The sequence below is a fragment of the Cyanistes caeruleus genome, chromosome 4 (assembly GCF_971803275.1).
Source record: "Cyanistes caeruleus chromosome 4, bCyaCae1.hap1.1, whole genome shotgun sequence".
NCBI classification, from domain to species: domain Eukaryota; kingdom Metazoa; phylum Chordata; class Aves; order Passeriformes; family Paridae; genus Cyanistes; species Cyanistes caeruleus.
Genome location: NC_141704.1, coordinates 23,999,332 through 24,017,219, shown reverse-complemented (window position 1 = coordinate 24,017,219; position 17,888 = coordinate 23,999,332). Strand labels below are relative to the sequence as shown.

General features: G+C 37.8%; 1 protein-coding gene across 2 annotated transcripts in view; it reads right to left on the bottom strand.

The window, feature by feature from the left end:
* The window catches only part of ASZ1 (ankyrin repeat, SAM and basic leucine zipper domain containing 1), a 34,864-nt gene extending 21,820 nt beyond the window's left edge, over positions 1–13,044 (bottom strand). Inside the window, exons 1-4 of one of the 2 annotated variants that reach the window (XM_023938273.2) lie at positions 12,638–13,044; positions 10,974–11,070; positions 7,916–8,038; positions 4,878–4,989 (exon numbers count right to left, since the gene is read on the bottom strand). In XM_023938273.2, coding sequence (XP_023794041.2) covers positions 4,878–4,989; positions 7,916–8,038; positions 10,974–11,070; positions 12,638–12,742 — 437 coding nt within the window. In that variant the 5' untranslated portion in view covers positions 12,743–13,044. The remainder of the gene's footprint in view (positions 1–4,877; positions 4,990–7,915; positions 8,039–10,973; positions 11,071–12,637) is intronic. The other variant, XM_086887030.1, reaches the window with a different exon arrangement.
* Positions 13,045–17,888: the final 4,844 nt, after the last annotated feature.

Below are 17,888 nucleotides of genomic sequence, written 5' to 3'. Positions count from 1 at the left end.
CTTGTTTGCCTAACATGGACACTCACTCCCATGCTTATTTCTTTTCAGTGATAGGTAGCCTTTGACAAACTTCCCATGCCATCACCTCCGACGCATTTACTATTTACATCTGACGGCAAAACCAGTCCAATCATGCCCAATTTCATTTTCATTTCTCCTGCTCTCAACCTTTTTTTTTTTTTTTAATTTTGATACTACTTCACAATTATCTTCTGCTTTTTCAAAGGAAAAATACTAAACAAAAGCCCTGAGGCTACAAAATAGTCTGTTCTCCAAAGAATACGATGTAGTTAACAGCTGTATAGTACTGCAGACATGACATCTGAAATCAACCCAGTAACTCAATGACACTAAAGCTGCTAAAAGGATTGCTCCACTTACAAGTAAAACTCAATAAATACAACATTTAAAAGGTCCATCAAATGCACTGCAAGCATTTCATTTCGGGGCTTGATTTTTAGTTTCAAAGGATACAAGCTGTTTCAGGATGGAAACACATGCACTGCTGCACAAAGTTGCGCCTCTATGTGCAAGAGGGGGCACTGAACCACCCCATGAAAGCAGCATCCATTTACATGTACGGCCACAGGAGGGAGACAAGAGCACTGGGGAAAACAAACCTTGTTTTCCTAACCCTGAAATGAACCCCCACAACCACAACAGCAAGCTTTAACATGGCAAATCCACTTTCCTGCTTAAGTTGAGGAGAAACTAAACTTATTGGTACATCTCAGTGCAATCTAAAAATGTTCATAGAGAGTATAATGATAATCATCCAGACAGACCTTAAGGATCCTCTCATCATTTTGAGCAACTGCTGTGTTTCAGCAGTCTGGCTTGCAGATGACCTTCTTGTCCAAATACCCATTAAGTCCTTTTGTATGCTACAATTTGCCACATGACATTTTTCCATATTGAGTATGATACTCAAGTCATAGTCAGTAAATAAATAAAATCTTAAAAGGTATATAAGCTATTTATTAATAAATCTATTATTTTAAATTTAATAATTTAATAATATTTAAATTATGATTAATAAATCTATTGTCATCTATGTTTGCTTCCAGTTTTGCAGCACCTATATTAAAAGCAGGGCTTCATGCAAATGAAAAGAGATTTTTGTTTGTTTATTTATCTTTAGAGTCACTGAAAATTTTGAGTTGGAAGGGACCCACAAGGATTATAAGAGTCCAACTCCTGGCCTTGGACATGACGAGCCCAAGAATCACACCACATGGTTGAGAGCACTGTCCAAATGCTTCTTGAGTTCTGTCAAACTTGGTGCTATGACTATTTTCTGAGCAGCCTGTTCCCATGCCCAACTACCCTCTGGAAGAAGAACCTTTCCCTAATATCCAATGTAAACATCCTTTAACACAGCTTCACGCTCTAAATCTCCCTGCTTTTATATTAAGACTGGAGAAAAAGACAAAAATGGAAGCTTTTTCAGTTTCTAGGGCCATCCAAGACTTAGTATGTGATGTGCACACAAAGATACAACCAGTGAAATTCTTACAGGCTCACTTCACCTTGTGGAAAAAACAGAAAAATTTACATCACAACACAAGCTGAGTAGAAGAGACCTACTACCCCGAAGCCTCCTATCCTGGATGATCAGGAGCCATGACAGAACTGGTGATAAAGTTTTATCTCCTTGATGGCAAGCATATAACTCAAAAATGTATTGAATAGCCATCGTTAAACTGAATCTGTGGTGCACAATTCATTGCACTTGACAAATAAACATGCTTATGTTTGGGATCATGATCTCAAGCAAGACAAACTTCACCTTCCTAGAAAATTTCAATAGAGGAAGGAGAGATGTCTCCTATTTACACACAGGTTTCTTTCCACTGGGGAGACATCTATAGAAAATTCACTATTTCAAGTTGGTGGTCTTGACAAGTTTTAAGTGAAGTCTCATAACTGTATATGTGTTTATTAACAAGACCAGTGTATCAATAATACTAAAAAAAACTGTACAGCAGGTCGAAAACAATTTAACCCAGAGTTTAGTCTCCATCTTTTGAGATCCCAAAGCAAGGAAATGATACTGCAAGACACTATTTTAGTCTATTGATCTGTAAACTGTACAATGCTTCAGATAAACAGGAAGCATCTTCAGAAGCTTTTGGAGCCAGTTTCCCCACTCCACTGCTGCACATTAAGCCAGGAACTGAGAAATTAAGTGGCAACAGTGTGCTCACAGCAACAGAAGATAATTATCTGCCCATTTTCTGGCTTAGTGGGATTTAGTGATGAAGTGGGAAACCCTATATAACAAGTAGTATTGGAAGAACAAACTTCAGTAAAACTTTAGGAAAGCACTACAGGTTAAAAAAAGTTTTTAAAACACACTACTTAAAGATTTCCAGGCTTTAGATAGGGATAAAGCATATAATTTACATTTTGAAGCAAGAGGAAGGTGAATGACATGAAATAAGCAAAACAAATTTCTCAAGGTAGCACTCGCTTAAATGAAGCATTCAGTCTATAGTAGCTCTACAATGGCTGTTCAGAGCGGGTCTCACAATGCCTTCTTGTTTCAACTTGCCATTACTCTGCTTGTTTGACTTTGAAAACCCTTTAGCTAGCACTTATGCTTTGATACACTACATTCTCATCAACAAAGCTGTTTTTACAGCCACCAGTACTCAGTTTCCAATTTTGATTCAGCAAAAATATCAGAAGTTATGCTACTGATTCCTTTTCAGAACCATATCCCCCTGCAAAGAAACCATCAACCTACCCATTCCTACACTCACCTTCTTTCTCTGCATTTCAAAAATCAGTTTCTTTCCCACTCCACACACACTTTACAGATTAGACCCACTCCCTCCAGGTTTTACCACCTCCAGATGATCTGAAATAAAAGAGCCTACTGGTTGCCCTGATAGTGCAACAGAGAAAGGATAAACATTCAACCCCGCCTTACATGAAGGTTAAGCATTCTGTTTTGCATTCACACACATTCCAGCCGGTGGTAGACAAAAGAGAAGTTTCCCAGAATCATTCTGGTTCTTACATGCTGAGAAATCCAAGTAATGAGAACCTTAGTTCTTCACCTGTGCTAAGCTGATCACACAGGAAGTACTTTCACAATAATCTCAATACACTAACAGTTCAGATCACTCGCAGGGACATCCTGCTTGTTCTAATGAAACAGGTGAAATGGGACTGCAGTGCCAGAAAGAGGAGCTGCTTGATCCCTTATCGTCACATAAGGCAGTTTATTGTGTTTTATTCTCATTTCTGAACACAGAGCAAGAAGTCCATGAGAAACAGCAGCTGTTTCCTGAGCAGACCCAATGATGGAGTGGCATGCACATATGCCGAATACTGGAAAGGCAGCTCAAAGGTTTGAGATAACAAGGTCTGGATTTTTCAAGCCTCTGCTTTTATCTAGCACAAATATGACATTTCTGATTGTCACTTAATTTATCTCTTCATTTGAGAAAGACTACTACTGCAAAAAATGAAAAAGTTACAACCACATCTGCTGGATGCATGAATAACTCATGTTAGCACAAGGTCTAAAGACAAAAAAAGATAGTAAATAAATATTTGTATATGAAAATCAACCATGCAAAACATACTCTAATTTTATAAATAAAATTAAAAAATTAGGATTCCTACCTCTTGTGTCAGCATTCATGCTGTTTTCCCCCAAAGTTTAGCCAAAGGCCTGTCCAAATGCAAACCTGCAGCTCTGCACACTCACGTTTCCAACACCCAAGACAAAGTTAATAATGCAAAGACCTATTTTTAGGTCTTTGATTTTCTGCATCATTAATAATGCAGATTCCCCTATATTTTAAAGCAGGATGACTATTCTAACACCAAGCTATTTGACAACAACAATATGTAATTATTTCAGAGTATGTAGCTTTCTCTTTTCTCATGAACAGTTTCTAGTCTCTCTGATAAGAATAAAAGAATAGTGTTTAAATTTGGTATCAGACATCAGTTGCATTTCAGCAGAACTCTGTTTCCTCCTTCCTCTTCCTCCTACCATCTATCAGCACTATACTCAAAGTGAGGTTCAGGGCCTTGAGTAATTGAATTCTACTTAGGTAAACCAAAGGCCTTCAATTCTATTCTACTCAGTCTATATATCCCAGGTAATGTCATGAAAGAGGTGTGGTATAAAAAATTCAGTTAAATGAAAAACCAGTTGACCTAAACAGTATTTTTTTTCAGCAGAGGCAAGACAGTTTATCCAGGGGTTAGTCCAGAATTTATTTCTTTTTCATGTAAAATAAAATAGTTCATCAGACTGTATAATCTCACAATGTACTGCTTCAAACTACTCAGACACAAAGTTGTAACTGAAGAAGGATGCTATTACTTGTTTCTAAAAGGAGCTTAATCTCTTTAATCAAAATTATTCTAGATTGCAGTGGAAAAAATGTATTTTATTACAGAATTTTGTTTTCCACAGGAAACATTCTGGGAAAAGAATATAGCCAGATAGCCACAAGAAGTTCAAAAGTAGGATATAAATTTAATTAAAAAATTAATTGATTTAACTGCCATTCCTATGCGGAAGCAACAACATAATTTAGGAAAGACAGAGGACATATTTCTTGCCCTTATATTTCAGTCAAATGGAAAATTAAGATTTTTATTTTTTTCAGCTGAAGAATATATTTACAATTTGATAAAGCTGATCACAATTTTATTTACTCAGACTAACAATTGTACTAATAGATATAACTGTCTGGATACTAATCTTTTCTTATACAAACAACAGTGAAATTACAAGAAGTACGTATGCTTCATCTTAACCGCCATCAACAGCTATTCTATAAACACATTACATTACACAGAGATAATTAAATTTTGTACTGTATTCACAGATGTGGAGTTTTCAATACCTGCAAGTAAGGTTAGGGTCAGCATTCCTTGATAGAAGCAGTTCGACAGTGTTCAAGATGTTCTCCTCTGAAGCTTGTGCAGTACATGCTGCCATCAACACAGTGTATTTATCTGTTTGGAAATTTATAGTTAGAGAATTACATATGTAAATGTAAATACCATGCCAATCCAGAAGTTCCTTTTAAAGTCTTCATATTTACTAGAGTTGCTACTGAAATTGTGATACTCTGTGATACTTGGAAAATGCTAGTAATCTTGTTCTCCTGTCTGTGAAAATCACTAGGATGACCAGGTAAGACAAAGGCACCTGAGGAGAAACTCCAAAAGATAAACATCTATTCCTAATGAAGTTTATAATGGCTTGAAAGTACTCCAAAGCAACAATAGGAGCTTAACTATAGATGCTTATTTCTCAAAACACATTCCACACCAGTAGATTCACTCCCTGTTACTCCCCTCTAGTAAATGGATGTAAAGGCTGTGACGGACAGAAAAATGGAATGTATTGTGAATACATAGTGACACTGATTTTGGGGAGAACAGAGGCCCATACAAAAGACACTGGAAGCAAAAGGGCTTCATGATAGGTCTCAAGGAGGAAGAATTAAATTTATTACCTTACTACAGTCCAGTAGTGGCAGGAGAAGTATTAAAAGTATTGGTTTAGATGGGGATTTAAAAAGCATCTACACAGTCCATAAGGAATACCAGCATATTTACTTCTCCAGCTCTGAAACCAGGTGGGTGTTATATACCACCTTAGCTCACAAATCAAAACTGTACAACTGCTGTTTGCCCACAGAACACAACAGACTTCCTTTCCCATGATTACCATGGTTTCCATAGGGGAAATATAACACCTCAAAGATCTTAGTTAGTTGGCCCCAGTGTCATTTAGAAGACTGCCGTTTGAGTAACTGCCCATTTTGTTTATTGCACAAACTTGTTCACAAGTTCCAACATGCCTTCATCCATTTAAGAAGTATATTAGCTGCACCTACTTCACATCTTATCAAGTGTTACAACATATTTTGTCATTTTCTTGTAGAAATTTTAAGACTGTGTATAATTAAAATCTTTATTCTTCAATGAGGTCAGATTTCACCATATTTAAACATGAAGTTTGTTATGGATGCTATGACCACTGCTCTCACCACTTCTTGTCCTTCACTTCTACAGCTTAGCTCTACATTTAAATTCACTTGCTTTTTTAATCTACCATCTTTTTATTTTCAACTGCCAATGTAAAAATTACTTGATATGTTGACAAATTTTTACTCAAGATATTAAACCTGATTATCAACTAGAACATGACTGGAAAGATGGCAGGACTTTAAATAAATCACTGTCAATCTGGGAATGGTATTTGAGAGGAACCTACAGTTGTATTTATATTCATTATCTCAGTCAATGATAAAGACTGGGAAATTAATTTCTGTTAGCCTACCTATAGCTCATACATATGAGCAAGAGACAGAAGGGAAGAAACACCTTGGAATTATTAGATTTCTCTTTTACAGACAATAATTGCTAAAAGATTGCAAAAAAAGATAACTTTATGTTCAGGCTAGATGAAAACTCCAGTAATTCTGGTGAAATTATTCCTCAAGGATGCAACATTTTGAACCTATCACACAGCGAATGATATATTAGTTCTTGTCAACTACCAAAAAGGGTAAAATTAAGTAACTAGTCATAAAGAATGATTGAAGAGTGACTCAAGGTGATTAACAGTATAGCTGTTTATTAGAATTATAAGCGTTAAAGGGTAATTATTATAGGATCACTTGTATGATTGCCTGCTGACGTAAAAAATAGCAGGAGGGCGGTGAGATTTAGTACCCCCTTAGGATAGCACAGCTTTACTGAACATACGTGGTCTGACCCAAATAAATGACTTACAAGACTGCTCCTGGCTTGTAAGGAGCTCTGCTGCCCACATGCCCTAGTTACAGTTTCCCTACACAGTCTAACAGGGAAGCAAACCAAGAAACCTGATCCGAGTGAGGTGCCACTTTGGGCAAAGGCAGCTGATCACACAAATGAAAAAATGCCATGCATTTGGTTACCTGGTCAGCCTAAACTACTGCCCATAGCAGTTTCTGACCCATTTATAGCTTTCTACAGCCATAAACAAGGAGCAGGTATGAGCTGAAGGCAGATACATAGAAGTTCTCTGAAACTGGCTACAAGGACAGTGAATAGAAGAAGTCATGACTGCTTTTGGTGTAGGCAATTTAATCTCATAATCTGATCAAGTGCTAAGAGGTTAGAAAAAATTTTCAGAGCCAGATTTGCACCTGCATTTCAGTCTACTACTACTACTGGAAATACCAGCAAGTTACTGGAAAGTATGATGACTGCTCTTACGTACTTGGCAGTACTGTGGGATAAATATGTGTTGCAGTGCAATGGAAGTGATTGAAAATAACCACAATTTCAGTAGGAAAAAAGTTATTATTAGGCCAATAAAATTGACAGAGGAACTGATACTACTTAGAAGCTACACTGAAATCCTGGAGAAAAAGGTGAACTAGTAACACATTGAAGAACAGTTTTCTTAATAGAAAATAGAAAAATTGCACTCTAGTTTTAGATTAGTCTACATTAGTGTCCCATGAACTGGAAAGCTATTCATGTTATTTGAGATGCTACCTGGATTCCGCATATACATAGTTCACAAGAAGATCAAACACAGCTAGTTTTACCCACACAACTTTATACTACAATTTTTGAGCAAGTACTTTCTGAACACTTTTTAAAAAAATACCTGGGATTTGGGGGGTGTGGGGGAAAATAGAACTGAGAGAGAAAGAACAAGAAAATGCATCAAGCAATTCCAGATCAATTCCAAGAACACAGTTTTATTTTAAAACTACTACTTTTCCTTCAGAACTGTGAATGGTAGAGTGAGTCTTAGTTCCACTGTGAACTTTTGATTTTTTTTTTTCCCCTACACCTGTAAACAAGAGAATAAGAATAGGGACAATGTCTGGTACTGAGCATTACCAGCCAGTATTTTTCATTCCCATCTCACCTATTTCAAAACATGCATTAGCACCTCTGTCCAGAAGAAGACGTACTACTGCAAAGTTAGCTACGCTGGCTGCACACATCAGGGGAGTCCATCCAAACTGAAAGCTAGTTTCTATGCTGATACCTGTCAAAATTAAAGAAATTAAAATCAAGAAACTGCATCACAACAAACATGCTTTTTATAAAACTTATTCTCAATGTGTATCATTACAAAGGTTACACCTGGTTTGCATTTAGTACAAGGGAGAGGAATCTCTTTTGACATTTTCTTTTTTTTTAATACAGCTTCATTTAGAACACCAGAAAACTTTTAAAACTGACATAAATGTAGCCCAGTTCTTAATCCAAGGAGTTAAGTACCACAGAAAGACTACATTAAAAACCTCAAACATTTAGCTGCAAAAGCAATTTTGATAAGCACACAGAATCAGTTTTCTCTACTTCTGTGCAATAGCTTTCTTCCATCAAAATGAAGAAATTTGACTCTTGCCAAGCCAAGAAGACTGCTGTGGAAGTTAACTGCTTGTCAGGCAAATAGGATCACAACATCTAGGGTTTCCTGCTTCACAGCTCCTTTTATTCTCTGTCCTGCAAGACAGTTATCTAGCAGATTTGTGTTCATTACTACCAAAATATTATCGCCATAATAAGAAGAAATAGGAGACTATGCAAGGTTCAAACACAATCACCAGAATTGTTTGTTACTCTTTTAATAGCCACAATGACTAAAATGGCTAGAAAGCATACCTGCCAGATAGCCCAACTGTCCCAAATGCACTGAGAACCAAGTACCAGACTGAGATACTTGTCTGACAACTTTCTAATAAAAACCTTTATGCATTTTTCAATCCTTCAACAAATACTACTTTCCTCTAGAAAAGTCACCCCAGGACAAAAAGTTTCCATCATTTGGTTCCATGTTAGTCCTACAGTGACCATAGATAATTAAAAATACTTCTTTAGGAAAAAACACTTGAAAAAAAACCCCAAAATTATCCTAAGAAATTTGTGACATTTATTATTAAAAATTATTTTCACACACTAGGCACCCTCCCATTCCTGTTGTTTACTATTACTTCAAATTCCTTGAACTAGCTTAAGAAAGATGAGGTGAGCTCCAGCACTCATTCAAAGATACAAGTGGAACAAACTGTTGAAGGAAAATGGGAGATCTGACTGTAGTTATATCTTTAATCAGCCTAACCTGTCATGAAGTCATAACTTTTAATTCCATTTTTGGACACAGAACACATGAATTATATAGTGTTAAGTATTTTACTCCTAAAGCAAACCAAAATGTCCAAATCATCTTTGAAGGTGCTACTTGCTTGCATTACTTTTTGTGACACGTACTTTGGGAACTTATTCCTATGTTGCTATTTAACCGAAGTGGTAAGGAAAAACATTGTGCTTGTCCATCTCCTAAAATGTTCTGTAAAACTGCCTCGGCATCAAAAATACTACAGCAACATCTAACCAAGCCAGAAGACAACACAGTCTCACTCTACCTGAAGGAACAGCCCCAACTGTTGCTAGGAAATCCACTTCCGACACAAACCCTGAGTCTGGCTGACTGCTGGTACTGAGCCTCCTACAAGCTCTACCAAACACATACTAAAGGTACTTCTGGAGGCAAAGATTTAATGTGAGCACAGATGCCCTGAAGGACAATGTGACCTTTCTTCAGAAAGGTCATCATAATAGATACTGTGGTCTACTGCTTTGTAGAACAGGACTGGATGGATCAGAATTTACTGTTTTCCATCTTAAGAAAATTATATATTATTTTATAATACTGCCTTATTCCTTTCAGAAGACAGGAAAACTAGACTATATGAATCCTCAGCATGAACCTCTGCTCTTACAGAAACCTACTATCATCTTCCAACAGCACAAAACTGTCCTCTGTGTAGCAGGCATCAGCACAGAAAGTGAACTATTGCTGTTTGACTGCAATACAATAATTTAAAATGGGTGGTGTAGCAAAACAATTAAGCAATCTGATGCACAGACATCTACCCATAAATAAGAATTTCTCAAAGCAAGACAGACATATTTCATGCTTGTACTGCGCTTCTTGTGTTTCAGTCCATGCAGTAGTTTTGCTTAATTTAAAAAGAAAACCATTCCCTCATTGTGCTGAGAAACAATTGGCTTCTAAAAGGGCATATAATGTCATTGTTTCAAAACTCAGAAAAGCCCATTGCTAACCAAGAAACTACTTTCTTCCCTAAGACAGATTTTCCTCAGAGAACAAGCTCTTGGTTACTATATTCTCCTTGCTTGCTGAAGCAGAACTTCCTGACAATTATCACTAGGCAAGTCAACACAGCTATGCAGTTTCTGATTGCCCTGGATGCTTCAATAAGTGATCCAATCTTCCTAACACTGATTAACAAACACATTAAAGACAAATACTGAGTAACACAACAGGGGAAAAGGCTTTCAGTGTTAAAACAGACTACTTTTTAGTGAGAAATGCCACAAAAAGCCTGTTAGACCTTTTAGAATCACAAAATCTTTGTTCAGCTGATGTTGCCAGGACAGCAGTATTACACAGGGCACATACCAGACACTTAACAGTGCTGTGAAGGGGAGAAAAAAAAAAAAAAAAAAAAAAAAAGAGGAAAAGGAATTTCCAAACCAGATGAACATTAAAATAAAAAAAGCTAGCCTCCCCTTTTTACCCCATGCTGTATAACCTTCAACACCAAAGACCACCCACTGAATTCTCCCCTTCAATTTAAACCACCCCTAATTTGTAATTGGTATTTGCATGTTCAAGATGCATCTGAAAACAAAGAAACACCTTATTTCATAGCTGAAACATTATATTTTTCTCTATTTCAAGGGCTCCTGACTGACAAAAGAAACATAAATTAGAAGGAATGTGAATCTGAGTCACTGAAAAAGTAATTTAATCTTTCAAGATGTGTTGAGTGCATGTAGGAACATGTGAATGTTATCAGTAAAGGATATAATGTCTTGTTTTAAATGAGAAAGTTTAGTATTCTTGACGTCAATAAAAAATATTCAACTTTGTAACTGACTTTCCCCACCTGAGTTTAACAGATCTTCAATTAATGACACATCACCACGAAACAGGGCCTTCTTTAATGCCTCATTCTTCTCTGCCTGCAACATTTGATCCAACTGCTAGATAAACAAAGAAAATTAAAATTAAGAAAATAAAAATTAAGTCAAAATCTGGGGAGAATTTCAAGGCAAAAACAATATAGCTTGGTTTTAGTATAAAAGCATTAATAACCTCTGAAAGGACATAGCACAGAAGAAGGTAAAAAGCAAGGTAATATTTTTGTTCTTCCATCTCTGTAGATCTTTTCAGGGTCTGCTATAAAGCCTAAGTTTTAAAATCATTTTTTCTGAGAAGTTCCATTCTCTGAAAATGGAAATATCTTCTTTCTCAACAGACCTGCTATCCTCCCACGCTGCTCTCAATTTTACGTACCTTGATTTCAATTAAGATTCTTTTTCATCTTATGACACTAGAAAAACTTTGCAATGCATTTATGTACTTTTAACTTTTTTTTTTTTACATTTCACATACTGTGAAGTACAGCTATCAGAGATGAAAGTTTGAGCTTGAGTCAAGAGACTTCAGTGACCATCTGTCTGGCCTAACAGCACAAGTCCACTGCTGTGAACCGTCATCCTAATTCTGTAGTGGCACAGGCATTTGTAGTGCTGCATCATTAATGTTCTGGCTGAAAAAAGCACTGACCAAAGGACTAACTTATGCATCAGACAGTTGCCCAATTTAAGTTGCTTTCAAAAGCATCATAGATTTGTTCTCCATTAAAGATGCAGATGAAGATTGCTTCTGGAGCTGTATCAAGCGTAGAAAACATCTGCATACACTAGGACGCAGAGGACTAATTATTCACTAGTTTCCTTAGACAGAAGTGAGTATGAAAAAAAGTTGTCTTTTATCATAAGTTTTTAATTACCAACATTATAACTTAGATGTATACAATTTTTACAGCACATTGTGGCCCATCTTCCAGTAACTTTTGCAAAAACTAACAAAAGCGTCTAGAGAACCAAAGGGGAGAAAGAAAAATAGAACAATTTGGCCCTATTTTTATTCTACTCAGACAACAATTTTCAAACAATGCACATCTTTGGATAGGAGCATCTATTTAAAGATCAAGGCCTCTTAAACACTGGCTATAACCTTCAGCTTAATACCTCTAAAATTCAGTTGTATTTCCATTTTTCAATTCTAGTCATGAGACAAACCCACAGTTAAAAACCCTTACAGAATCTACTTCACACCGATGGATACTTCACACCTGTTAGATGCAATAAAACTACTGAAATCTTCCAGTTAGCAAGGAACAGTCTCAAGAGATTTAAGATATAAAATAGCTTTACCGGCCCCCGGCCACTTTCAAATTTACTCTCATGCTGAAATATGATTAGGACTAGAGTCCACTACCTAAGGGAAGAGCTTTTAAATAAACATTAAGAGCTCAGAAAGTAAGATAAACTTAGGTAATGAGATAAACGTCTACAATTCAGGATTCATTTACAGGAGTGAGGGTACACCAGCACGACCCTGGTAGGAAGCAGCCTAAGAGGAAGCACCAGCCGCACCCTCCCCTGGCTGCCACCGCGCTCCGCTCCCCCTCACGGCTCCAAGTCGAGGCCGCCCCCCAGCCCGAGACCGCGCGGCCCGAGGTGCAGGGAGGCTCAGCCCCACCAGCGGCTCCTGCCGCACGACGCCAATGTCCCAATCGCCGTCGTCGCTGTCGCTGCCCTCGTCGCCGCCCGCCACGACGCGGGACGAGTACACCACGGCGGCCATGGCGCCTTCCCGCGCGCGCGTGGCCTCAGCGCGGGGGGTCACGTGGCCGAGGCGGCCGCTTTCCCGCGCTCGCGCGCTCCGCCCCCGGCCCCGCCCCCGGGCTCTGAGGGGAGCGCCATGGGCGGGAGCTCTGCCGGGAGCGGGGGAAAGGCCGGGCAGCTCCGGGCCGGGTACGAGGGATCGGTGACAGCGGTGCTTTGTGGTGCACGTGGGACTGTGACACCGCCGCTTTGTGGGTGCTAGGAGACGCAGCAAAGCCGCGTGTGAAGTTATGTCTGTAGATCTGTGGCTGGTTTGTATGTGTGGATTCAAGGTAAAAGATACGGGTTCCTCTCTTTAATTGCTGACGTCATGAACATGCTGTTTCCGCGCCACCTCCCCTAGCAGCAGCCAGTGACGTCACTTGTGTCACACTCAGTGTCACAGAGGGCCACGGCGGTGGGGACACTCGCGTGGGAAAGCTGAACAGCAGCCGCACTTAATGAGCCAGACTTTGGACCTCCAGCCTGGCTACGTAGGGCATTGCTTTAAATTTCAGAGCTGTGGTTAGAGTTCTTTCTAATGACCGATAATGATGTCTCATTACATCACAAGGCTCGTGTGAAACTCTCTGAAGAACAAATGAGGAGCGACGTTCTGTATTTTATGCACAGGCATCATTGCTTCTTGAGCTTATCGTAGATCTTTCCCCTGGTTGAAATGAAATTGATCATCTGCTGACAGAAGAGGAGTTAAAAATGATAAGTGTAGTCCTTATGCCCATCACACTAAAAATGTAATTTTGGCATGTTAATTTTAACAAAAAATTACCCTCGTCTTGATCAGAAGATGGCTATGAAGGTTTTCTTATTTATTTATTTGAATTTTTTGCTTAGCTTTTGTTTCTTAACGCAATGCAATGTGTAAGGCAACTTTTTCTATGTTGGGATTTGCGGGTTAGCTAGAGTTATGCTTAGAACATAATAAGTGCTATAAAAGCACTTATTAAAAAAGAAAACTGCATGGTCTATATATTTCAATTGTGCCTGCCTGACACTTTTAACAGCTGCATTTTCTGGATTTTATTTGCTTGTCTGTTAAATATAACAGCTTGTTTGCATTAAAGTATAATGAAAATCAGATTATTAACCACAAGGAACTCTGGTGTAAGAACTAAGTGAACATTTTTAAATTAACTCCCATGAGAAAAACTTCTACTTCTGGAAACTTGATAGAAATGCAAACCTCCTCCTTTTCACACAGCCTCCCTAGAGCAAAGGTTGCTAAAACTGACTCAACTGTAATACCTGCTTCTATAGAAAGGCTTAGCTTTATATGCTTATTTTGGATTTACCTGTATACACTAAATCTCTTTTTAAAATATTTTGGTAATGAAGAAATAATGTTTACTATGTGTAATAATCAAATGGTTTTGTAGCCGTGGCAGTTCTTATAAAATTGTAACTTTTATTCTGGTCTGAATAGTGGTCTGAATATTTCTTATTTTCTGCAGAGGAAAAGTAGTATTTATGCCTTTTTTTGTGTAGCTTCTCTGTATCTGTATTGAATCTACCAGTACTCAACTTTATAATAACCACAACCAGAATCAAGCTTCCATATCATTATTCATTTGGCTTAGCTGTGTTACAGAAGATGGATTTCTAGTATAACTTATATCTCCAGAGACTAAAGACAACCGAGTGTGACATTTTACAACTGACATCACATGTTCCAAGAGAGTTATTTCTAACTGGTGCTGCTACTTTGAATAAATTCTTTACCTTTAATACACTACCAATTGTTTAGTATTTGTCAAATGTGATTTATTTGTACTGATTTAGGTTTCTGATTTGGAGATGCTTGGTTTGTGATTTTTTTCTTTTTCTCTGCATTATAAACCATCCAAATTAAAATGTCACAACAGATGCTTGAAATGCAACATGCATGCTGTTGCTTTCTCAAAGGGCACCACTCTAGGAAAGGTAATTTTCAGTAACAAGCCTGATAGTACCTAGTATTAAAAGAAAAAATCCCAACTCCTTTCAAAGGCTCACAGTGTAGAAGAGCCTTGCAGCCAGTGTACCCAATAGCTGTTTCAAATCTGAACGAGACAATCATGCAGAAGCTGATAACAGGTGATATTTCCTTTTGTGTTTGCTTGGTACTGTAAATCAGACATTATTGTTGATGTAGGCTTGCCTAATTCTTTTTCACATTCTTCTTACTCCTGCTTATTTTGTGGCCTTGAAGTCTGTCTTCATTTTTCAGCTAGGCAGACTTATTTTGGTAAGTCCTGGCTGTTATCCATATTTGCCAAATATCAATGTGTTTTTACTTACTCCTATAGGAACACTTCCCAACATCTTTTCCTTGTTGCTGTACTCATTTTACATGTGAGAGGTAATTATAGAAAGGTTCAAACTGGGAAAATTGTAAGAGATCCTCATTCTCAGAGAGGTTTAGCCACTCTGGATCTACAGAATTGACAAATTACCAGTAAATATTCAGCTGGGAGATGGTGAACTAACAGCTGTACGAGCTCCATGGTTAAAAGCAGTACATCCAGTAATTTGCATCATTTGAAAAAAGTCCCATAAAGTAGCACAAGTGATTGCAATTCAACAGGTAACATTCTTTAAACAAATGGGAAACAAAGTAGTTTACATTGTGCTGGATGAATTTTCAGCTGATTTGTAAATAGCTGTATCATCCCTTAAGGTATTTCAAATAAAAAGATGGATACTTACTCTCTAAAAAGCACTTAAGTGGTCTATATTCTTTCTGTGATTTGAATTCACCCTTAGTGTTGAATCAGTTTTAGTTTTTCCATCCTGAAATTTTGTTATGAGATGCTGCACTGCAGCATATTGAGTTGTTCATGATTATTTCAGTCATCATTCAAACGGTCTTAAAAAGATAGAAAGCACTTCATTTTATCTGTTTTGCTTATAATTAATTTTTACAACATTTTTACAACTCTTTTCTTCCTGTTCACTTTACCAAATCTATCTGGATGGTACCTGATGTAAAACTTTCAACCTACTGCCAAACACATGAATATAAATTACATACCAACAATTTTCTGTTTGTAAAATTTGTTTTCTGGTAGAAGCATTGAACCATTGTCAAAATTCCCCTTACTTAGTGGGGAAATCATGGATATGATGTAAACCTGAATCCTCTTGTGAAAGTATCTCTTATTATGACAGTAATGAATAAAAAAACCTAGAACAAGAATTAGGATTTTGAAGATACTTTCTTTTAATGTTACTCAGGCACTATTTTTATCTTTTTTCCATATAACCTAGAAGCTTTGGTCTGCGTAGCCTGTCCATGTCAGAATGATTCCTGATATTACTAGATGCAACCTCTCTATTAAAAATTCCTCATTCCTCCACTATCTCTACTCTGTTCTATGCTGTTTCGTCCCCTTAATCTTAACTGGCAGTACTCCCACTTCGTTATCATGGTGAGTACCTTCTTGTTTCAGCCTGTTGACTCTCTGCTGGTACTCAGGCAACCACTTGTAATAGTATTGCCTGTCTCTTAGAAACTCAAATGTTTGAATTTTCTAAAGGCAGTTTTTAATGAGCAAGTGCTGCTTTCAGTTTTCTACACCATTCACCTTTCATTCTGATATCTCACTTGGACTCACCACTTTTATCAAGATTAAAGTTTATCCACATATTTCAGTATATTTATATATGTAATATTTTTATTGGTTGCCACATTCTTGTTTTGCTTTAACCAATTCAAAAGGAATATGGCTTCTTGGAAAAGGGACTGGTTTTGAATCAAAAGCTGGTTTTGCTTTATCATGTTTGGTGGTTTGTGTTCTCTTTTCTTTTGTTAGCAAAGCATACAATCTAATTGTCACTTCTTTATACTGAATGGCCTTGCTATCATAGGTTTACCACAGGATGTTAAATCTTTGGTTATCTCTTACAGCTGCTGGGGCTGCTCACCAGTAGTCTCTGGGCATTGTGAAACTCCCACACATACATTGTCTTCTGGACTTGTTTTGTTAGAGTTTTTTTAAGTTAGGATGGTATTTTATATTATGATCAATGATTCTAGCTTTCCAAAGTGATACTAGTAAGTAAGAGCTCCTAAAATCTCAGTTTCTCTTCTGAGAGGAACTGTTCAGCCCCTCACTGAATTCCTACGATTGCTAACTGGACTTTGCTACCAATTCCTTTAGTCTCATCCATCTCTTCCAGCAAAGTCAGCATCTCCTTTACATCTGCTTTAAGATCTTCTCTTCAAGAGTAATTGTGATACTGTCCACATCCCCAGTGGTATAAACCAAAATTGTTACAAATGCCAATAGTTGAATCTTGAGAACATGCTGTGTGGGAAAACCATTCTAAGATGTATTGTTTTCTAACTGTCCTATACTTGCATTATTATTCTACTTTCCAAACTTAAGTGCGAAAGTGTCTACCTATGGAAGAGACTTTTACGATAATTGGAGCTATTCTGTCACAGCTGGTCCAAGTGACAGGAGACCATAACTCTTCCTTATTGAGCGTGTGGGAGCAGGTATGCACTGGGGATGCCCTGATTGTCTTTGGTTGACGGCAGACTGAACATGACCAAGCAGTGGCCAAGAAAGCCAGTGGAATTCTGGCTTGGATCAGAAATAATGTGGCCAGCAGGACCAGGGCAATGATTATCCCTCTGTATTTGGCACTGGTGAGGCCTCAAATCCCGTGTTTGGTCTTGGCCCCTCACTACAAGAAAGACATTGTGGTGCTAAGGGCAACAAAGCTGGTGAAGGGTCTGGGGCAGAAATCTTGTAAGAAGTGGCTGAGGGAGCTGTGGTTGCTTAGCCTGGAAAAAAGGAGGCTCAGGTGAGACTTTAATAGTTTTCTACAACTGTTTCACAAGAGGTTGTACTGAGGTGAGGTTCAATCTCTTCTCCCTGGTAACAAGTGATAGGATGAGAGGAAGTAGCCTCAAGTTGCACCAGGGAAGCTTTAGATTAGATATTAGGAAAGATTTCTTCACTGAAAAGATGGGAAATCTTTGGAACAGGCTGCCCAGGGAAGTGGTAGAAACACCATTTTGGTGGTGTTCAAAAGGCATGTGGATGTGGTATTTGGTAATATGGTTTAGTGGTAAACATGGTGGTGCTTTGTTAATGGTCGGACTCAGTGATCTTTTC